The sequence below is a fragment of the Eleginops maclovinus genome, chromosome 20 (genome assembly GCF_036324505.1).
Source record: "Eleginops maclovinus isolate JMC-PN-2008 ecotype Puerto Natales chromosome 20, JC_Emac_rtc_rv5, whole genome shotgun sequence".
In the NCBI taxonomy this organism is placed as follows: Eukaryota; Metazoa; Chordata; class Actinopteri; order Perciformes; family Eleginopidae; genus Eleginops; species Eleginops maclovinus.
In genome coordinates this window covers 30,045,742-30,069,238 of record NC_086368.1, presented here as the reverse complement: position 1 = coordinate 30,069,238, position 23,497 = coordinate 30,045,742, and the positions used below count along the sequence as shown (strand labels likewise).

At 43.0% G+C, this 23,497-nt stretch overlaps 1 protein-coding gene across 1 annotated transcript in view; it reads left to right on the top strand.

The window, feature by feature from the left end:
* The window catches only part of LOC134882178 (dedicator of cytokinesis protein 3-like), a 46,411-nt gene that overhangs the window by 9,688 nt on the left and 13,226 nt on the right, over positions 1-23,497 (top strand). Inside the window, 28 exon segments of the mRNA XM_063909769.1 lie at positions 1-38; positions 41-58; positions 138-285; positions 1,206-1,294; positions 1,386-1,511; positions 2,700-2,824; positions 3,862-4,024; positions 4,438-4,544; positions 5,208-5,379; positions 5,561-5,658; positions 5,885-5,968; positions 6,443-6,543; positions 7,563-7,644; positions 8,741-8,911; positions 11,646-11,838; positions 11,997-12,124; positions 12,565-12,711; positions 14,627-14,725; positions 15,665-15,759; positions 16,266-16,341; positions 16,880-16,980; positions 17,072-17,130; positions 18,505-18,653; positions 21,347-21,432; positions 22,016-22,042; positions 22,727-22,822; positions 23,178-23,238; positions 23,372-23,465. The exon segment at positions 1-38 is cut by the window's left edge and continues 2 nt beyond it. Of these exon segments, the coding sequence (XP_063765839.1) occupies positions 1-38; positions 41-58; positions 138-285; positions 1,206-1,294; positions 1,386-1,511; positions 2,700-2,824; positions 3,862-4,024; positions 4,438-4,544; positions 5,208-5,379; positions 5,561-5,658; positions 5,885-5,968; positions 6,443-6,543; positions 7,563-7,644; positions 8,741-8,911; positions 11,646-11,838; positions 11,997-12,124; positions 12,565-12,711; positions 14,627-14,725; positions 15,665-15,759; positions 16,266-16,341; positions 16,880-16,980; positions 17,072-17,130; positions 18,505-18,653; positions 21,347-21,432; positions 22,016-22,042; positions 22,727-22,822; positions 23,178-23,238; positions 23,372-23,465 (2,933 nt within the window).

Here is a 23,497-nt window from a genome sequence, read left to right as displayed (position 1 = left end):
TCTGAGCAACAAAGACATGAAGAGAGATCTGTACATCATCTCCAGGTCATCAGAACAGGTAGGAAGCTCTCCAGCTGTTCCAGGTGTTTAACATACCCAGGTGAGCGCTGACCCCTCACACACACTCCCCTCTGCAGGCCGCATGCTGCTGAACGACAGCAAGAAGGGTCCGCCTCACGTCCAGTACCGCCGGCCGTACGGGTGTGCCGTCCTCGCCATGAGCGACGTGCTGCAGACCATCTCCGAGCTCAAGGAGGAGAAAGACTTCGTCCTGAAGGTCTACACGTATGTAACACACACACACACACCACACACACACACACACACACCACACACACACACACACACACACACACACACACACACACACACACACACACACACACACACACACACACACACACACACACACACACACACACACACACACACACACACACACATGGGGACAAACACATAATAAAATGTCATCATATCTCACTCTCTTTTTCCTTATCTGCACAAACAATACCTCTTATTATTAAAACACTCCACTCTCTGACATAAAGGTGAACAGAGAGAGAAACAGAGAGGAGCTGCACACACACACACACACACACACACACACACACACACACACACACACACACACACACACACACACACACTGTGATGCAGACAGGAGATCCCTCGACAGAAACTTCTGAAGACTTGCCCGCACGAGCCCCAAAGTCAACATGATGTAACTGTGTGTGTGTGTGTGTGTGTGTGTGTGTGTGTGTGTGTGTGTGTGTGTGTGTGTGTGTGTGTGTGTGTCTTGTCTGGTTTTTCTGTGCTTCTCCTTCCTGAAGTCGTAGAATGAACTTTATGCATATCCTGTTTCCTGATCAGCTGTGAGATGTTGGCCCTTGTTTTTCAGATAATGATTAATGGCCAACCTTTTTTAGTCCGTGCCATCTTCTCAAACAAACTCAAGATAAATCTGAAGAAATGGAAAGGAGGAGGGAGGAGTGTACAGTATATTGTGCCTTCTGTTCGTGTCCCGTTATTTCCTGTTTCCTGCACAGCTGGGGGAGCAGTCCTCTGGGCTTGATGTGTGGCAGCATTCTGCCTTTTGGGCTTTTCCCTCTCCTGTAGTGTGTTCTATGGGTTGTAGTGCATATGGTCCCAAATCCCTGTGTGTTCATCTGGTTATTACCACCTGCTAATTGTTTGTGGTTCTGCAGGTGCAACAATGAGAACGAATGGTACCAGATCCACGAGAACATCATCCGCAAGTCCAGCACCAAATACACGGCTCCCAGCACCAACTACGGTGAGTGTGAACAAAGAACATCTGGAGCATCAACCATGGCTTAACATTTCAGTTCTAAATTAAGTTGGTTCTTCTCTCCCCCCCCCCCCAGGTCTGATCATCTCCCTGCAGCTGCTGAGAGGCGACATGGATCAGGTCCGCAGGGAAAACCCTCTCATCTTCAGCAGAGGCGTCGCCATGACCCGGAAACTGGGCTTCCCTGACGTCATCATGCCAGGTGAGAGGAAAAGGGGAGGAGCTTAGAGGCTTGATCCTCTGTTTGCATCTTCACCTTTTTTTAGTCTAGTTGCCACCTTTTGTAATGGATCAATGTGACATTTTTAGGATCAAAAATGGGAGTTTTGAGTCCAATAAAACCCACCATTAATCAAAATCCGTCCATCGGGAGTACACATATGGCCACTTCCTGGGTAAACAGGAATGAAAATGTCAGAAATGGATTCAGAATCCACAATAACCCCAAAGCCACTCAAAAATGGTCCAAATCGGCCAAACCTTTTTTCAGCTATTGGTTTCCTTTGCTAATGTATGCAAATGGCCCAACATGTATAAGTTAGCATCTTGCCATTTCTAACATAACACTTTGGGGCCTCAACATTTTGGGGTTCACAACAGGACTCTATGAACTGCAACCAGTCTATTGTGTCATTAAGCAACACAGGGCGACACATGGAAACAGAACAGAACAAGAACAGCTGCAGAAGAAGTGAAGGCTGAACTGAAATTGAGGATTCAGTATAAATGCACATTGAATCGTCACACATGTACACTAGGGTGTCCAGGAGTATGTTTGTTTGAGTGTCTTTAATACAGATGTTGTCTCCTCTTCAGAGCTTTGTATCAAGTTAAAGTAAATATCTTTGGACTGACAGACATTTGAAGACGTCACTTTGGACGTTTTCTACAGGAAACATCAATTCAAACAGATAATCGTCAGAAAAAGAAATAATAAAAATGTACCCTTCAAACTGCCCTCTAAAACAGAGCAACACACACACACACACACACACACACACACACACACACACACACCTCCCCTCGGCAGTGATGGAGTGAGTGTCTAACTCCCATCGTGATACATTAGGGGAGACGTCTCCTCCATCAGGACGAGCAGCGATGTTAAATGAACCCTCACACGTTAACACACCGGTCTGTGTGTGTGTGTGTGTGTGTGTGTGTGTGTGTGTGTGTGTGTGTGTGTGTGTGTGTGTGTGTGTGTGTGTGTGTGTGTGTGTGTGTGTGTGTGTGTGTGTGTGTGTGTTGTTTCACTTCCCAACATGTTAACATCACCCCCAAAAACACTCTCTGCCACATTAGTCCTATTGAGTAATCTGTCCTTGATTCTCCGCCACGGTAACATCAGTCACTCTAAACTCTGAGGGCTATTTCTCCGTCTCGCTCACAGGGGACATCCGAAACGACCTGTACCTGACCCTGGAGCGAGGCGACTTCGAGAGAGGAGGGAAGAGCGTCCAGAAGAACATCGAAGTCACCGTCTACGTGCTGTACGCCGACGGAGAGATCCTCAAGGTAAACAACAACAACACAAACAGTCTGCTTTCTGTCCTTCCTGTCTCTGCAGCCGTCTGTTCCTGACAGCCACACTCCTACAGGAAGTCACACATCGCCCGTACTAATGATATCAATAATCAGATTCCTGCATGTGCACATTACTTAGCATTTGTATTTTCCCCAATCAAGAGCAAGATTCTCTACTTTTTTGCAGGAAAACCCATTCAATGATCATCTGCCTGTTCCCTCCACAAACACCCAGTGGGATTTCTCTGTTGGCTTTTGGATGTTGCAGAAAAACAATCTCTGTGGCAAACAAACAGCTTATAATACTCATGCGTTTTGTTCACAAATGACCTTCGCTTTTGTGTTTTGGGAAGTGTAAATGCAGTAGAGGTCAAAATAAAAAACCACACCACTATCGCATGAAGGACGCAACTTTGCTCTGCAGAAGCTTTTCCTCGTGGTGCGATTCACTGATGAGTTAGAGTGGGGGTGCGAATGGTTTGCACGAGTTGAATCACAGAGAGGATTTAAAGATGAGTAGTTGAGTTTCCATGTTGGTGTGATGATAGTTAACCTACTTAATCCTGACTTTCTCAAAATTCAGTTTTTTTCTGTAAACCCACTCTGACTTTTTCCACAAGGTTTCACAATTCTGATTTTATTTGGAAATGTTCAAAAAATTGAGTTATTTTCTCAACTTTTCTCATTTTGGGCTTTTTCTTAAAACTCAACATTTGAACTTTATTTTGAAATTCTTAAAAATTGGAACTTTTTTCTTAAAATCTCTAAATTCTGACTTTGTTTTGAAATTCTCAAAATGTATAATACATGTAAATTGCAGATCATGTTTCAGTTATTTAACCAACACATTCAGAAGATCGTATAAATAAAGCTCATTGACCTCCAGACAACGGGACAGGAAGTGCTTAAATTCTGTCCAGGTGTTAGTCCCGCTTCCTGCAGCGCGACCTCCCACTGAACGGTGCAAATTGACAAACATACATGTATGGTTTCCATGTATGTTAACCTCCTCCTTTGCCTCCCTGCAGGACTGCATCAGTCTGGGGTCCGGGGAGCCCCCCCTCCCAGAGCACCGGTCCTTCGTCCTCTATCACAACAACAGCCCCCGATGGAGCGAAGTCATAAAACTGCCCATTCCCATCGACCGCTTCAGGGGGTCGCACCTCCGCTTCGAGTTCAGACACTGCTCCAGTAAAGCTCGTTATTTTGAAACTCATTAAATATAAATGTGTATTCATAGATTCAGGCAGGGTGCAGGAAAACAGGGCATCGATCCAAACTTTGGGGGGATTTCAAAATGTTAACTTTTCTGAATATTTCTCAAAATTCTGACTTTTTCTTCTTCAAATTTCCAAATTCTGCATATGTGATCAGACATACCACACACTGCGATCCGTACAATCACATATCACTTACTGTTCACCATGCTACGACTCTGACAGTGAAATGAAGATGAACAGATAGTGATACTTAAGTCTGCGACTGACTTTAGCACAAAATGAATGGACAGCCTGCAAAGAGTCGAATTGAATTCAAACCAGGCGCAAATGTGTCTCACTTTGAACATCTGTCCCCTTTCTTTACTCCCTGCTTCATCTTCACAGCGAAAGACAAAGGAGAAAAGAAGCTGTTTGGTTTCGCCTTCACTCCTCTGATGAGGGAGGATGGAACCACGCTGTCAGACGAGAGCCACGAACTCTATGTTTACAAGGTCAGACATCCTCAGGCTCTGTGCATCACGTCCTGTCTCTGTAATCACAGAGCTTTCCCACTGTATCCACATTTACAAACCTCAGCGATGTTCAGCAGGAAGTTTATTTATGCTGTGGAACCACTTTCATCAAACCCCCGTTCCGTTCATAGATCAGATTCATGTAGGAGTCGTACTTTTGGTTACACCTCCATAACAAGGGGATTCAGGGATGTCGTATTTCTGTGTTGGACCCTGAAGGCAGCATCTCCCTGGTCCAATATTTCCACTGTCCTCAAAATCACTTTTCAGGAAATCTCAGAATTCTGACTTTTTCTGTAAATTCATAAATTCTGACTTTTTTCAAAATCTCTAAATTCCTTAAAAACTAAAGTCCAATTTTCTTCTGACTTTTTTCTCAAAATGTTGACTTTTCTGAAAGTCTTAACATTTTGACTTTATTTTAAAATTATCTAAATTTAGACTTTTCCCCCAAATCTCTAAATTCTACCTTCTTTCTCCAAAGTTTCTTAAAATTCTGACTTTTTGCCCAAAATTCTGACTTTTCTGAAAACCTGAAAAATTCGATATTTTCCAAAAATTCTGTGAATTCTGGTTTTTTCCTTGAGTTGCTCTATAAATAAACTTGCCTTGATAGTAAAGCGTTCCCTCCTTGGTCCTCAGTGTGATGAGAACACCACCTTCAGTAACCACGCGCTGTACCTGGGTCTGCCCTGCTGCAAAGAGGACTTCAACAGCTGCCCCAGCGTCCCCTCCAGCCTGGTCTTCCAGCGCAGCGCCAAGGAGAGCTTCTGGATCTGCACCCAGCTGTCCTCCACCAAACTCACACAGAACGGTACGCTGTGCAAACAACGTCCTTTCCGATCGTATCCCTCATCACAAACACGCCTGTAGCCGTGATGTAGGGGGCAAACCCCCGGCTGCTCTCATCTGGAGGAGCCTAACCCGTGCTTTGGTGGTGAGTGTCACTCTGTGTTCAGTGTTTGATGGTGCTGATCATTGCTCTCTGCTTGCAGTGGACCTCCTGGCGCTGCTGAAGTGGAAAGCTCATCCGGACCGAGTCATGGACATCCTCGGCCGACTCCGGCACGTCAGCGGAGAGGAGATCGTCAAGGTGGGTTCATGAGCTCCAGCTCCTTCTGGAGGTTTCCTTCAGTGTGTAACATGTGGAACTACAGAAAGCAACCTGTCATGCATAACTGTGTGTGTGTGTGTGTGTGTGTGTGTGTGTGTGTGTGTGTGTGTGTGTGTGTGTGTGTGTGTGTGTGTGTGTGTGTGTGTGTGTGTGTGTGTGTGTGTGTGTGTGTGTGTGTGTGTGTGTGTGTGTGTGTGTTTCACAGTTTCTCCAAGATATTCTGGACACTTTATTCTCCATCCTGGATGACAACACGGACAAATACGGACCGCTGGTGTTCCAGTCACTGGTGAGTGTGTGTGTGTGTGTGTGTGTGTGTGTGTGTGTGTGTGTGTGTGTGTGTGTGTGTGTGTGTGTGTGTGTGTCTGAAATAATTCTGATGACATGCCATTAATGAATGAGTGGAATATGTTTCTGGTAACATGTTGTATGTGTCTTCAGTACTGAGTACTCGTACTGCTTTCTGAAAATACTTTCCTTGAAGCGTTTTCATTTATTAATCCAATATATGAGCACAACAACCGTACATGCTGTTTGGTGCAGCTGCAGCGAAGGCTGTGTAATGGATTACTCACGTCACACTGGAAGCGTCACTGTAAACAAAGGGAACATATTACGTTTCATTGACTTGTTTTTACATCTTTAAAGAATCAAGCAGATCAAGCAGTTCGTCTCAAGTCCTTAGATTCTATACTTCTGTATCAATGAGAGGTTAAATGTGTCCCACTCATTTATGTTTATCACCATGTCTCTCCTCCCTCAGGTGTTCATCATAAATCTTCTCAGGGACAGTAAATATTACCACTTCCGCCCGGTGATGGACACGTACATCCAGAAGCACTTTGCCGGAGCGCTGGCTTACAAGTGAGTGTTTAAATTCAGATTACCTGCAGAACACACACACACACACACACACACACACACACACACACACACACACACACACACACACACACACACACACACACACACACACACACACACACACACACTGAAGGTTTATAGATATGTGTGTGTTACTTGCAATTCAGAAATACCTCCTTGGTGGTTTAGTCCTCAAATGAATTGTGAATATTTTCTACATGGTTTGCATTTTCCTCAACCACCACAATTTGATTTGTCTGGTGACGCTGTGGTTTTATGTTTGCAGCTATTTTTTCAATAAATCTGCGTTAAAGACTTTTTGTTTTACTTTTCAAAGACTTTGAAGACACTTTTTTTCATCATATTTCAAAATGTGTTTCTAATGTCCTGATGCTTGTAAAAAATGTGTGTATTTAAATTCCCTTGCATTTTTATTATTATTATTATTATTTTCTATTATTATTATTATTATTTTCTATTATTATTATTTTTATTATTTTTATTTTGTTTTTATTATTATTATTATTTTGTTTTTATTATTATTATTATTATTATTATTTTTCTATTATTATTATTATTATTTTTATTATTATTATTATTTTTATTATTTTTATTATTATTATTATTATTATTATTTTTCTATTATTATTATTATTATTATTTTTATTATTATTATTATTTTTATTATTTTTATTATTTTTATTATTATTTTTATTATTTTTATTATTTTCTATTATTATTATTATTTTGTTTTTATTATTATTTGTATCATTGAATTATTTTATGTTATTGTATTTTATTTTTATTATAAGTTAAAAAGCCCTTTATAAAGTGTTGCAGGTGAACAGTCATAAATACATTAATCTAAGTGGCTTTTAAAAACGGACAGATTAGAAACAGATGTTTTTGTGTTCATTCGTTGATGTGTTTTGATTCTGGTCCAGAAATCCCCCTTATCTAGAAATGGTCAAATGTCACATGTCATAATCACTCACTGCTTCCTGTCTGCTGGGCTTCAGGGAGCTGATCCGCTGTCTGAAGTGGTACATGGACCGCTCTGCAGAGGTGGTGAGACAGGACCACATCCAGGAGGCCATGAGGGTGAGACACGCTGCAGGTCCCGAGCTTTGCATTAACACACTCAAATCAGAGCTGCGACATATCAACATCCTGAAAACATGTCTCCATGCTCTGTGTCTCTCCTGGGACATGTCTCCATGCTCTGTGTCTCTCCTGGGACATGTCTCCCTGCTCTGTGTCTCTCCTGGGACATGTCTCCATGCTCTGTGTCTCTCCTGGGACATGTCTCCATGTTCTGTGTCTCTCCTGGGACATGTCTCCAAGCTTTGTGTCTCTCCTGGGACATGTCTCCAAGCTTTGTGTCTCTCCTGGGACATGTCTCCCTGCTCTGTGTCTCTCCTGGGACATGTCTCCATGCTCTGTGTCTCTCCTGGGACATGTCTCCATGTTCTGTGTCTCTCCTGGGACATGTCTCCTTCCTCTGTCTCTCTCCTGGGACATGTCTCCATGTTCTGTGTCTCTCCTGGGACATGTCTCCCTGCTCTGTGTCTCTCCTGGAACATGTCTCCCTGCTCTGTGTCAAACACCGGCCTCAGAGGCTTCACTCTGCCATGTGGAAGTGGACGGTATGAATAATTGAAGACAGTTTTCTGACACCCCTGTCGTCAGAGCGATAAGCCTGTCTGTCTGTCTGTCTGTCTGTCTGTCAGTCTGTCTGTCTGTCTGTCTGGTCTGTCTGTCTGTCTGTCTGTCTGTCTGTCTGTCTGTCTGTCTGTCTGTCTGTCTGTCTGTCTGTCTGTCTGTCTGTCTGTCTGTCTGTCTGTCTCTGAGCATGCTCAGTTTGGATTTATCATGAAGATACTAAACTAAAGGACTATTGGCAGATTCAGAGTCCTTGAATTTTTAAGGTTTAACCACATTTCTCAAAGTTCAATCTGAAAACTTATTCTTAAAGTTACTTTTTTGGGATGAAATTTAAACTCTCTTATTCTCATATTTCTAAAAGTGTTTGTCAAACATCGTGAACGTATGTGATGAGAGCTATACACATGTTATAACTTTTTCCTGGAATGAAACATCAGAGATAAAGACAGAACAAGTGAGGATGCATCCTTCAACTAGAATATTTATACTGCATGTTTTATTGTTTATCCCCCCCTCCCCCCCTCCCCCCCAGGCTCTGGAGTATCTGTTTAAGTTCATCATCCAGTCGAGGATCCTGTATTCCCGGGCGACCTGCGGCATGGAGGAGGAGACGTTCCGCTGCAGCATCCAGGAACTCTTCCAGTCCATCCGCTTCGTCCTCAGCCTGGACAGCCGCAACTCCGAGACCCTCATCTTCACCCAGGTGCGGACGGCTCAGACTCCAGATACACACATTCAGAATATCAGCCAATCATGATCTAGATCAGACGATGACGCAGGAGGACTCCACGTCTTTTCTTCATAGGTTTTATAAAAAGGATGAAATCTCCTTCTTTCTGTACCTTTGTACTCTAAAGTACGTTTACTCAAGTACTGTTCTTAAATAATGTAAGGTACTTGTACTTCAACTGAGTATTTTCATATACAACTACATGAAGCCCAGTGTTGTACTTTTTGGAAAATTATGATTTTGAGGATATGATTCTGAAATGGGCTTTTAAGACTTTAACTACAAGGTGCATTAGTTAGGTTATTGTACCTGTAACACAATATTTCTGACAATTCAGTACGTCTACTTTTACTAAAGCAGCACCTGTATTAACGTGGCCAAAGAAAACAGATCCATGAAGTCGTTAAGGATGAGTTTGTTTCAGGGATTATGAGTAAATGAAATGTAGTGCTTCTTCCTCCACTGAATACATGAGCTTCTAGTTTAGATGCTTCCTGTTTAGCTTCCTTTTAGTGGCTTTAATCTGACTCTTATCTCCTTCCTACTTGTACCTGGTACCTCTCCTCACCTCCTCTCAATCTTCCACGATTTCTTCGGGTCCTTTTTATTCCTCCTGGCCCCTCCACACCCATACTGTACACCACAGGGCTCCCAGCCTTGTCCAGGCCCAAATCAGGCCCCGGGCCCCGGCGTCGGCCCTACCTTAACGTTAGCCCCTGTCCCGGGACAGACCTCCTGCCCTCAGGCCTGGAGCTCCAGCGCTCTGCGGCCCAATCCACTGTCCGTAAGTAACGACCGGAGGGAACCCAAAGCACCTGATCCCTGTGTGAAGCCCTAACACAGCTGTTTGTCCCCCGACACACTCCTCACACAAACCGCTCACTGAGAACACACACACACCCCCGACACACTCCTCACACAAACCGCTCACTGAGAACACACACACACCCCCGACACACTCCTCACACAAACCACTCACTGAGAACACACACACACCCCCGACACACTCCTCACTGAGAACACACACCTGAATCCCTCATGGTCACATCTCTCTGCTCACTGACTCACATCACACCCTGAAGAGTGGCTGCTCACCAACAAGAGAAGTGTTTACACACATTACACACAGGGAGGACACACATTTGCGTTTCAGGGTTTGGTGCCTTGCTCAAGGGCACCTCGGCAGTGGCTCAGGAGGAGAACTGGCACCTCTCCAGCTACCAGCTCACTCCATTTTTCAGGTCCAATCGGGACGTGAACCGGCGACCCTTTGGACCCCATGTTAGGATGCGTTGCCATACGCTGCGATGCGATGCCACACGGCGCGTTAACGTACCATACAGTACAATGCGATACGTGACGTCAGTTACGACACATTATGATTCCATACGTTACGATGCAATAGGAATCCATGCGGTGCGATACGTTACGATGCTATACAATAAGATAGGATATGAAACGCGACAATGCCTTACGATGCGATAGGATAACATACCATAGGTAACGATGCAATAGCTAATGATTCGATATGTAACAGTGCGATGTGAGGTGGTGTGGTACGTTATCAGACCGACCGTTACGGTAGGATCATTTATTGTTCGCTCTTTTTAAAACAACAGGAGAACGATTAAGAGAAGATTCAGGGAAACAGACATTCAATCAATACCATGACGATCACTGAAGACGATGTTTAAAGACCCATAGACGTGCATTTAGGTTTAGGAGCGTTTAGTTTCTCCATAGCCATCTACAGCCAGCCTCTGACAGCTGAGCGTTCCCAACAGTCCGCTGGATCTCACTTTGTGCTCTAACCTCTTGTTTTAATCTGGCTGTGATTTCCTATCTGCTAATGAATGAATCCGCTGTGTCTGCTCTCCTGTCTGTCTTTAAGCGTGTCTCCACTGGTGAACAGCTGGATCACAAAATGCAGAACTTTAATTGCAAAAACAATTAAAGGCCAAAGAGCCTCTACAGTGAAAAGACCCTGATTTGTTGCCAGGAGCTCTACTCCTCCTACTCCTACAGGAGACATTTTCTTTGGTGTATAAATGTGCATACATAAACACAAGAGGAATTAGGCTGTAAAAAGAGGAGCAAATACAGAACAACAGTATTATTAAAGAATAACTCAAAAGAATGCAGTATGTCAGCGTGTAACGGTGAATAGATCTATTGATCAGAGCATAATGCTTCTGTATGAGACTCATTTTGCATTTTGGAGTTCAGTTTTTCCCCGTGTTTCACTTTAACTCACCCCTCTCTCCTGTGTTCTGTGCTGTGTCTCAATTCTCGTCCTTCTGTACTTACATGTGCAGTGTTAAGTGCATATGTACGAGGGCAAAACACACTCTGAGTACTGGATCGTCCAAAGGTGTGAGTGTAGATCTGTGCACACTATTTGCTGCGTACGAATAAAAGCTGTTCAATAAAAGGGTGTACTATGTTTAAGGAATGTGCCACTACACCGGGGCAGAAATGAAGCCACAGTTAATTGAAATAGGTGAAGAGAACTTCATGCAGAAGAATCTGAATTGAGACACAGCACCGGTCACATTCCTCTCAACCGGAAACACTTTATTAACTCTTTCTTTATTCCTCTTAAACTTTCTTATAACCTGCATCCCTCCTCCTCCTCCTCCTCCTCCTCCCCTCCTCCTCTCCTCCTCCTCCTCCTCCTCCTCCTCCTCCTCCTCCTCCTCCTCCTCAGGCCGCCCTGCTGAACTCGTTCCCGGCGATCTTCGACGAGCTGCTGCAGATGTTCACGGTGCAGGAGGTGGCAGAGTTTGTCCGCGGGACTCTGGGCAGCATGCCGTCCACGGTGCACATCGGGCAGTCAATGGACGTGGTGAAGCTGCAGTCCATCGCCCGCACCGTGGACAGCCGGCTCTTCTCCTTCCCCGGTAAAAAACACACATCCTAATGTCTCTGTCTTTGATTCCAGCTGGTCTATGTAAAGTAAATGTGTGTGTGTGTGTGTGTGTGTTATGTTGTGTGTGTGTGTGTGTGTGTGTGTGTGTGTGTGTGTGTGTGTGTGTGTGTGTGTGTGTGTGTGTCTCAGAGTCCCGGAGGATCCTGCTCCCTGTGGTGCTGCATCACATCCACCTCCACCTGAGGCAGCAGAAGGAGCTGCTCATCTGCTCAGGAATACTCAGCTCCATATTCTCCATCATCAAGAGCAGCTCTATGGTAACACACACACACACACACACACACACACACACACACACACACACACACACACACACACACACACACACACACACACACACACACACACACACACACACACACACAGCTTTATTTTTCTCTATGATATTAATGTTAAACAGTTTCTTTCTCTCCCTATCTTCCTCCTCTTACTCTCCCTTCCTTCCTCCTCTTCCTCTCCCTATCTTCCTCCTCTTCCTCTCCCTTCCTTCCTCCTCTTCCTCTCCATATCTTCCTCCTCTTCCTCCTCTCCTCTTCCCTCTTCCTCTCTATATCTTCCCCCTCTTCGTCTCCATATCTTCCTCTCCATATCTTCCTCCTCTTCCTCTTCCCTTCTTCTTCTCTGTGTCTTCCCTCTTCCTCTCTATATCTTCCCCCCCCTACTCCTCCTCCTCCTCCTCCTCCTCTTCCTCCCCCAGGACACGTCGGTGCAGGAGGAGGTGGAGATGATGGTGGAGTCTCTGCTGGACGTCCTCCTGCAGACCCTGCTGTCAATCATGAGCAAAAGCCAATCGCAGGAGGCGGTAAGGGGTCAACGCTGTCCGCAGTGCACCGCGGAGATCACTGTTAGTAACTAACAATACGACTTCTTCCACCCTGCATCCTCCTCCTCCTCCTCCTCCTCCTCCTCCTCCTCTCCATCTGTAGGGCCGGGCCACATCCTAACATTAGTGTTTAATGTCTCTTTATATTATAATCTTTCTAAATCCTCAAAGCTAAATCAATAACAGAGTGGTGCAGGGATGTCGTATTTTTATAGTGGACCCTGAAGGCACCATCCCCCTGGTCCATTATAACAGTTTAATGGTTATATTATACTGGTATTATACGGGTAAAAGCATTGCAGCATTGTAGTTTTATCAATGTGGTACAATAGTAATACAGTACTGCATTTTTCCATCAGCCTGAGATCCTTTATATTGACTTTAGTGTTGGATAAATGTGGTCAAAAGTTCTCCTCCGAAATTCAGTATGAAGTCATTTTAAAGGTCACCTATTATGCTAAATCCACTTGTTCATGTCTGCTCTACATCAGCATGTGTCCCCTCTGTGTCCAGACTCTCACGAACAAAGACCGCCCCCCCCCTCTTTCTGTCCTGATCCATCTGTATAAACACCAGCTGATCAGATGTTGGCCACTTTGTGATGTCACTATGTTTTTTGGGGTTGTGCATCCATTAGCCAATCACCAACCAAGGTATCACCTGGATCTCCTCCTACAGCACCATTGTGTTTTTTTTAAACCAATCACCTCTCAGAGGGGGCGTGGCCAGCAGCAGCTCATTAGCATTTAAAGCTACAGACAGAATCAGGGCTGAAACAGAGGGGGTTATGGGATGCTGATCTGTTTGGGGTTTCAGCCAATCAGAGACAGGCTCTGTATATTTCTGAGACCTTTAATGTGTTGTTGAGAATATAGTATAATAGGGGACCTTTAAGTAAGATTATGAACAAAGTACTTTTAAGAGTAACAGAGATTTTTTGGCACTTTTAAGAAATGAATTCTTCCCCACGACCTCCTCTCATCATCATCAGTCTCCCTCCTCCTCCTCTTCCTCCTCTCTGTTGCATGTTTGCATGGTTTAGTTCTTCCTCTCGTGTTGTGTTCCTCTTTGCATCCCGTCTGTTGTAGTACAGAGGTTTTGTACAGATGTGTGTTTAAATGTTTTCTGTTTCATAATCAAATTCATTCCCATGCCCTCCTCTCATCTGTGGCTGGATCTCATGCCTTACTGTGGTCCTCTTCCTCTCCAGATCTTTACTCTACTTTCTTTACTAACATGGATTTGAATCCTGAGTGCTGAATAACTAAACGAACAGACGTTTGATTCATAACTTTTCCTTTTGTAAACTTTATTTTGGTCTTTATTTTCCTTCCACTGACTTGCGATACTCTGCAGAAGAGAGAAGGATAGACGTATGAGTTTTAGGGTCAAAAAATACATTTTATTTTCATTTAAAAAGTCACTAATTTTATAGTTTTAAGAGACTTGGATATTCTCTGGGATTGGAGTCACACATTTAGGAGACAAAATTCAGGAAATCTGGGGATTGTTTTGGGCAATACCCCTCTGTATTATAATATGGTGATTGTGGAGGAAAATCCCAAGTGTTTTCTTACTGCTGGAGCTGATTGGAAAGTGTCATTTGATGAGGTCATCCACTGCGTAATGCAAATGTGTGAGGAGATGTTCAGAAAACATGTATTTATTTCCTATAAATGTGTGCCCTTAATCCCGGAGAACGACGGTGTTTCTCCTCATTGTTTTACTACTGTAAACTCTTCCTACGACGGCCCTGACATGTCCCTCCGTCCTGAGTCTACCCAGATGCATGGATACCTTAAAGCAGATGTAACAAGAAAAGGCTAAAAAAAATAGGGATGTTTTTTTTGGAAAGAGCCCTTGTTACCCTGCATCGTCTGATTGTTGGCTCCCTGTGATTGGCTCACATGGCTGTCCGCTGCTTTCCTATTGGCAGGGAGAGTACGTGTCCTGCCTGCTGTCCCTCCTCCGTCAGATGACAGATATCCACTTCCAACGCCTGGTGGAAAACTTCCAGAGCAAAGAGGAGCTCAAGGTACGAGATTTTACGTTTGATTGGTCCATTTCAGAATAATATCTCTGATATGTTTTATAATGATTGATCATTAAAGTGTTCTCAGAGCTGGTAAAGGTGCAGCTAGTTTGAATGGCTTTGTATACTGCAGGGTAGCTGCTGGATTTACTGCAGGTGAACTACAGTCTGATTTAAGGGCTGATTATATTCACCATCATTAATCCTAATCTGCCTAGCAACTAAAGGGGTTAAATACATGTAGTGGAGTAGAAGTACACCTTTTACCTCTGAGCTGTAGTGGAGTAGAATTTGTTTTAGGGTTTTTGATATTGTAAATGTTTTCTTCTGTAATGCATGTATCACAAACTTTAAACACAAGGCAGTAGGACTCAAATGCACGACCCCAGGAGACAAAGTTAAAGTATTAAAAAAGTACTTTATTTCCAAAAAAACGCACAAAAACAAGAACTCAAGACGCTCACATGGAGGATTAATAAACACAGTGCTGGTACGCTGGTTACGGACTCACAGACAGGACAAGACGAACTGGCACAAGACAGGGGGAGACAGGACTATTTAGACAGGAGGAAACAGGGAACAGGTGGAAACAATCAGGGGCGGGGCTGACGCTGACGAGGGCAGTGACAGGGAGTCAAGAGGCCTGGAACGAGACACAGAAGGTGAGTACCAAAATAAAACAGGAAGTGGGAGACAAGATAAAAATGACTAAACAAAACATAAAACAACCAACCACAGACCTGGGGCACGAGGACCCAAACGAGACACTTGACAAGACTAACGTCTTTGATGAGACACAACAGCACGAACTCTTTTAAATCGTAGACATTTTGGTAAGGTGTATTGTAAATGTTTGGTGTCCCCGGTTGTTAGGTTTTGTATAACTCAGGGTGTCCCATTTGACAGTATCTGACTCCCTCTTCCTCCCTCATCTCTCCCCAGGAGTTCTTGCTGAAGATTTTGTGTGTGTTCAGAAATCTGATGAAGCTCAGCATCTTCCCCCGAGACTGGAACATCATGAGGCTGCTCACCAGCAAGTAAGACCCCCGAGAAAAGGACCCAGAAAAGATTGAGCAATCATCCCTGGATTCAATAAAACAACAGTTTATAACAACAACAACAACAACAACAATAACAATAAAGATAACAACAACAACAACAACAACAACAACAACAACAACAATAAGTTGTAAAGCTTATTTTTTAAGCAATGTTATTTCCACATGCTGAAAGAGAATGTAATAGGTATTATTTTACAATAAATATAATATATGTTTTAAAGTATGACAGAGTTTTGAAGCCATTGTGTTTAAACTAAATAATAATAATACAAAATAAATGGATACCTTTTGTAAATGTAAGGGAAACACATTTGGATTATCTCTGATATTGAAACACGTGTATCTGAAAAACAGAAAACATAAGATAGTTTTTTCCACCGAAATATCGACAATAAAACAGATATGAAATATAAACTCAGAATCCTTTCAGGACAGATTCCGACTTTACAGCGTGATTATTAACGTGTGTTTATTTCCCGCAGCATCATCCTGACCACCGCTCAGTACCTCTCTCCCGCTCTGCACAAGAACTTCACAGAGGCCGAGTTTGACTTTAAGGTACCTGACTTCAATGGACACACAACCACACAACCGCACAACCGCACAACCACACAACCACACAACCACACAACCACACAATCACACAACCACACAACCACACAACCACACAACCGCACAATCACACAACCGCACAACCACACAACCACACAACCACACAACCACACAACCGCACAACCAAACAACCGCACAACCGCACAACCGCACAATCACACAACCACACAATCACACAACCACACCGCTGTTGTATCTGTGACGCGCCTCCCTCTCTGATGCCTGAGCTCAAAGACCCATCTGTTGTGTCTTCAAGTTAATTAAATTCACATCAATCAAAGGCATCAGCTGGTAATCTACTGGTGCAGCTTCAACCGTGTGTGTGTGTGTGTGTGTGTGTGTGTGTGTGTGTGTGTGTGTGTGTGTGTGTGTGTGTGTGTGTGTGTGTGTGTGTGTGTGTGTGTGTGTGTGTGTGTGTGTGTGTGTGTGTGTGTGTGTGTGTGTGTGTGTGTGTGTGTGTGTGTGTGTGTGTGTGTGTTTGTAGGTGTGGAACTCCTACTTCAGTCTGGCGGTGCTCTACATCAACCAGCCCAGTCTGCAGCTGGAGACTCTGAGTCCAGCCAAGAGGAAGAAGGTGTTGGACAAGTAAGAACACACACACACACACACACACACACACACACACCCTTCAGTTTATCAGAGACATTTGAAATGGTGAGTGTCCGGTTGTCTGCAGGTACGGGGACATGAGAGTGATGATGACCTACGAGCTGTTCAGCATGTGGCAGAACCTCGGTGAGATGAACTCCTTTCTTACATTACAGATAAAACAGGAGGAAACATCACATGCCTTAAATCCAGGAGCGAGTTTTCTTTCTTTAACGTGATAAAAATAAAATACTAAATAATAATAATGCAGATATAAATACGTAAGAAAGGAAACAAACAGCCCAACTGACAATATATCGAAATGCATAAAAATAATAATCATATTTATATATAATAGAAAATAATAACTGTAGTAATTATATTAAGTATAATTATTATATAATTGTATATATTATTTTATATTGAGTTATATTATATTCCATTAAATAATATTTTTTATTACATTAATTTACAATATATTATAATATAATATATTACTGAAATGTATTTTATAATATTTTATATTATAAAATACATTTCAGTAATATATTATATTATAATATATTACTGAAATGTATTTTATAATATAAAATATTATTTTATTTTGTGTTATATTATATTAAATGAGAATATATTGTATTACATTAAATTACATTATGTTATATCATATTATATTTTATTATTTTACAAAATATTATATAATTTGACATTATGGTATATTATATTAAATTATATTATTATTATTATTATTATTATTATATTATCTTATATTATTATTATTATTATATTATCTTATATTATCTTATATTATATTATATTATATTATATTATATTATCTTATATTATATTATATTATATTAAATTACATTATATTATATTATATTATATTATATTATATTAAATTATATTAAATTATATTATATTTTATTATATTATATTATATTATATTATATTTTATTAAATTATATTATATTATATTATATTATATTATATTATATTATATTATATTTTATTATATTAAATTATATTATATTATATTATCTTATATTATATTTTATTTTATTATATTAAATTATATTATATTATATTATATTATATTATATTATATTATATTATATTATATTAAATTATATTAAATTATATATTTTATTATATTATTATATTATATTATATTATATTATATTATATTTTATTATATTATTATATTATATTATATTATATTATATTATATTATATTATATTAATTATATTATATTATATTATATTATATTATATTATATTATATTATATTATATTATATTATATTATATTATATTATATTATATTATATTATATTATATTATATTATATTTTATTATATTAAATTACATTACACATCTAAAGCTCCACACTGCAGTCGGCTGAAATGAAGCCCCTTGTAGACCCAAAGCCCCTTCGTGCCCTGATGTTAGAGACCTGCACGCAGACAGGTAGATCTATTCCAGCTTCCTGAGTGAAAACGTGTTTCTGATGAACTTTTAGGCGAGAATAAGATCCACTTCATCCCCGGGATGATCGGCCCGTTCCTGGGGGTGACGCTGGTTCCTCAGCTGGAGGTCAGGAACATCATGATCCCAATCTTCCACGACATGATGGACTGGGAGCAGCGCAAGAACGGGAACTTCAAGCAGGTGTGGAAAACAACGTCCCATATTGTGCAAGGGAAATGTCCAGGTCTTTGGATCTCAAAGCAGGTGGAACACCCAGAAAGTATCAGAACGATCGATCCATGGGGAGGGGAGCCTCTGTGTCTCTCCCTCACTCCCTCCCTTTACCTGTGTGTTCCTGCAGTGTCTCTCCCTCACTCCCTCTCTTTACCTGTGTGTTCCTGCAGTGTCTCTCCCTCACTCCCTCTCTTTACCTGTGTGTTCCTGCAGTGTTTCTCCCTCACTCCCTCTCTTTACCTGTGTGTTCCTGCAGTGTCTCTCCCTCACTCCCTCTCTTTACCTGTGTGTTCCTGCAGTGTCTCTCCCTCACTCCCTCTCTTTACCTGTGTTGCTGCAGTGTCTCTCCCTCACTCCCTCTCTTTACCTGTGTGTTCCTGCAGTGTTTCTCCCTCACTCCCTCTCTTTACCTGTGTGTTCCTGCAGTGTTTCTCCCTCACTCCCTCTCTTTACCTGTGTGTTCCTGCAGTGTCTCTCCCTCACTCCCTCTCTTTACCTGTGTGTTCCTGCAGTGTCTCTCCCTCACTCCCTCTCTTTACCTGTGTGTTCCTGCAGTGTCTCTCCCTCACTCCCTCTCTTTACCTGTGTTGCTGCAGTGTCTCTCCCTCACTCCCTCTCTTTACCTGTGTGTTCCTGCAGTGTTTCTCCCTCACTCCCTCTCTTTACCTGTGTGTTCCTGCAGTGTTTCTCCCTCACTCCCTCTCTTTACCTGTGTGTTCCTGCAGTGTTTCTCCCTCACTCCCTCTCTCTACCTGTGTGTTCCTGCAGTGTCTCTCCACCACTCCCTCTCTTTACCTGTGTGTTCCTGCAGTGTTTCTCCCTCACTCCCTCTCTTTACCTGTGTGTTCCTGCAGTGTTTCTCCCTCACTCCCTCTCTTTACCTGTGTGTTCCTGCAGTGTCTCTCCCTCACTCCCTCTCTTTACCTGTGTGTTCCTGCAGTGTCTCTCCCTCACTCCCTCTCTTTACCTGTGTGTTCCTGCAGTGTCTCTCCATCACTCCCTCTCTTTACCTGTGTGTTCCTGCAATGTCTCTCCCTCACTCCCTCTCTTTACCTGTGTGTTCCTGCAATGTCTCTCCCTCACTCCCTCTCTTTACCTGTGTGTTCCTGCAGTGTCTCTCCCTCACTCCCTCTCTTTACCTGTGTGTTCCTGCAGTGTCTCTCCATCACTCCCTCTCTTTACCTGTGTGTTCCTGCAGTGTCTCTCCCTCACTCCCTCTCTTTACCTGTGTGTTCCTGCAATGTCTCTCCCTCACTCCCTCTCTTTACCTGTGTGTTCCTGCAGTGTCTCTCCCTCACTCCCTCTCTTTACCTGTGTGTTCCTGCAGTGTCTCTCCATCACTCCCTCTCTTTACCTGTGTGTTCCTGCAATGTCTCTCCATCACTCCCTCTCTTTACCTGTGTGTTCCTGCAGTGTCTCTCCCTCACTCCCTCTCTTTACCTGTGTGTTCCTGCAGTGTCTCTCCCTCACTCCCTCTATTTACCTGTGTGTTCCTGCAGTGTCTCTCCATCACTCCCTCTCTTTACCTGTGTGTTCCTGCAGTGTCTCTCCATCACTCCCTCTCTTTACCTGTGTGTTCCTGCAGTGTCTCTCCATCACTCCCTCTCTTTACCTGTGTGTTCCTGCAGTGTCTCTCCCTCACTCCCTCTCTTTACCTGTGTGTTCCTGCAGTGTCTCTCCCTCACTCCCTCTCTTTACCTGTGTGTTCCTGCAGTGTCTCTCCCTCACTCCCTCTCTTTACCTGTGTGTTCCTGCAGTGTCTCTCCATCACTCCCTCTCTTTACCTGTGTGTTCCTGCAGTGTCTCTCCCTCACTCCCTCTCTTTACCTGTGTGTTCCTGCAGTGTCTCTCCCTCACTCCCTCTCTTTACCTGTGTGTTCCTGCAGTGTCTCTCCATCACTCCCTCTCTCTACCTGTGTGTTCCTGCAGTGTCTCTCCACCACTCCCTCTCTTTACCTGTGTGTTCCTGCAGTGTCTCTCCCTCACTCCCTCTCTTTACCTGTGTGTTCCTGCAGTGTCTCTCCCTCACTCCCTCTCTTTACCTGTGTGTTCCTGCAGTGTCTCTCCCTCACTCCCTCTCTTTACCTGTGTGTTCCTGCAGTGTCTCTCCACCACTCCCTCTCTTTACCTGTGTGTTCCTGCAGTGTCTCTCCCTCACTCCCTCTCTTTACCTGTGTGTTCCTGCAGTGTCTCTCCATCACTCTCTCTCTTTACCTGTGTGTTCCTGCAGTGTCTCTCCCTCACTCCCTCTCTTTACCTGTGTGTTCCTGCAGTGTCTCTCCCTCACTCCCTCTCTTTACCTGTGTGTTCCTGCAGTGTCTCTCCCTCACTCCCTCTCTTTACCTGTGTGTTCCTGCAGTGTCTCTCCCTCACTCCCTCTCTTTACCTGTGTGTTCCTGCAGTGTCTCTCCCTCACTCCCTCTCTTTACCTGTGTGTTCCTGCAGTGTCTCTCCACCACTCCCTCTCTTTACCTGTGTGTTCCTGCAGTGTCTCTCCCTCACTCCCTCTCTTTACCTGTGTGTTCCTGCAGTGTCTCTCCACCACTCCCTCTCTTTACCTGTGTGTTCCTGCAGTGTCTCTCCCTCACCCCCTCTCTTTACCTGTGTGTTCCTGCAGTGTCTCTCCATCACCCCCTCTCTTTACCTGTGTGTTCCTGCAGGTGGAGGCGGAGCTGATCGATAAGCTCGACAGTCTGGTTTCTGAGGGGAAGGGAGACGAGAACTACAGAGAGCTCTTCGGTTTGCTGTAAGACACAAACAACAAGTCTTCCTCCCTCTTCCTCCCTCTTCCTCTCTCTGACTCTCCTCTTCCTCTCACTGACTCTCCTCTTCCTCTCCTCTGACTCTCCTCTCATCTCTCTCTGATGTTTGAGCTCTTCCTCTCTCTTGCTCTCTCTGACTCTCCTCTCTCTTCCTCTCCTCTTCCTCTCTCTGTCTCCCCTCTCTCTCTGATGTTTGAGCTCTTCCTCTCTCTTCCTCTCCTCTTCCTCTCTCTGTCTCCCCTCTCTCTCTGATATTTGAGCTCTTCCTCTCTCTTCCTCTCTCTGACTCTCCTCTCTCTTCCTCTCCTCTTCTTCTCTCTGTCTCCCCTCTCTCTGATGTTTGAGCTCATCCTCTGTCTTCCTCTCTCTTCCTCTCTCTTCCTCTCTCTTCCTCTGACTCTCCTCTCTCTTCCTCTCCTCTTCCTCTCTCTGACTCTCTCAGTCTCTCCTCTTCCTCTCTCTGACTCCCCTCTCTCTCTGATGTTTGAGTCCACCCTCTCTCTCTGCTAACATTTCGAGCTGTTTCTAACTCTGCTGCTGTGTGTTTGCTTTGTGCTGCGGGAGTAGAACTCAGCTGTTTGGGCCGTACCCCAGGTATGATGTTCCATTCACTACACACTTCTGCTGTGATGTGTTATCATTGTCCACCACAAAGAGTGAAACCTGCACTGAAGCTGTCACACACACGTCTCATAGAGCTGCAACGCTGGGAAAGGAAATAAGGAAAAAGGGGAATTAAAGAAACAATTAGAAATTAGTCCAAAAAAATGGGAATTTCCGAAAAAATGGAAATATAAAAAAAAAAATCTGAATTTAAAAAATGAATCCAGGAATTAATTAAAAATGTGGGAAATAATTCAAATTGGGAATTAAGGAAAACATTTGAAACAAATTTTTAAAAATGGAAATTTCGAATTTAGGAAAATCTGAGAATTAAAGACAAATCTTGGAAATTATGAAAAATAGAAATTAAGGAAAACATTTGGGAATTTTCTGTCTTGACTTTATGTTAAAAAATGTCATTTCTTTCTGCATGAATGTCAAGTGAAGCATCAATGAGTCCTTAATTAGCGAGCAGTCTGAATCCATGATGTCATTAAACACACAGATCTGCTAATAAAGATTTTCATTCATCATTTTTGGAACGTGACTAAGTCCCTTAATTCTTTGACCCGCTTTAGGTTGCGGGGTTATACTATATTATTTTCAGGGTGTGAACGACCTCATAGCTTCTTATTTTTCACTAATTAATTCAAACATGACGTCTCATTTCTGCAGCCTGCTGGAGAAGATCGAGCAGGAGACGTGGAGAGAGACGGGCATCTCCTTCGTCACCTCCGTCACACGACTGATGGAGAGACTGCTGGACTACAGGTAACACACACACACACACACACACACACACACACACACACACACACACAGATAGACTGCATATGTAAATGGCCTTATTTTTTCTTAGTTGTTTAGTAGCAGTTGCGTAACATCCGGATGTTATTGTTGCCAGCTTGTGATTTCGCAAGATTTATTTTTTAATTTACATCAATTACAGCTCCCATGAGGCTTTGGCACTTCAAGAGACTCATGGGATATGTTGTCCTTAATAAATATGAACAGAATAATCTCACATAAATACAGAGACACTAAAACTATCTAACTATGGACCGTCCAAATTACAGCTTTTCAGACACGAGGAACTTATTGTAACCCGTTTCTATCTCGTCCTCAGAGACTGCATGAAGGGCGATGAGACGGAGAACAAGAAGATCGGCTGCACTGTGAACCTCCTGGTGAGATGAATCTCCATATTTCACTCACAAACCTTCCCAGTAGAAGAATGCCAAAGATTTATTTAATTGCCAACATTTGATTTACGAGGTTTAATATCTGCAAACACCTCTCTGTCCTTTTGCATCGCCTCAGAATTTCTACAAGTCGGAGATCAACAAGGAGGAGATGTACATCCGCTACATCCACAAACTGTGTGACATGCACCTGCAGGCAGAGAACTACACGGGTGAGACACACACACACACACACACACACACA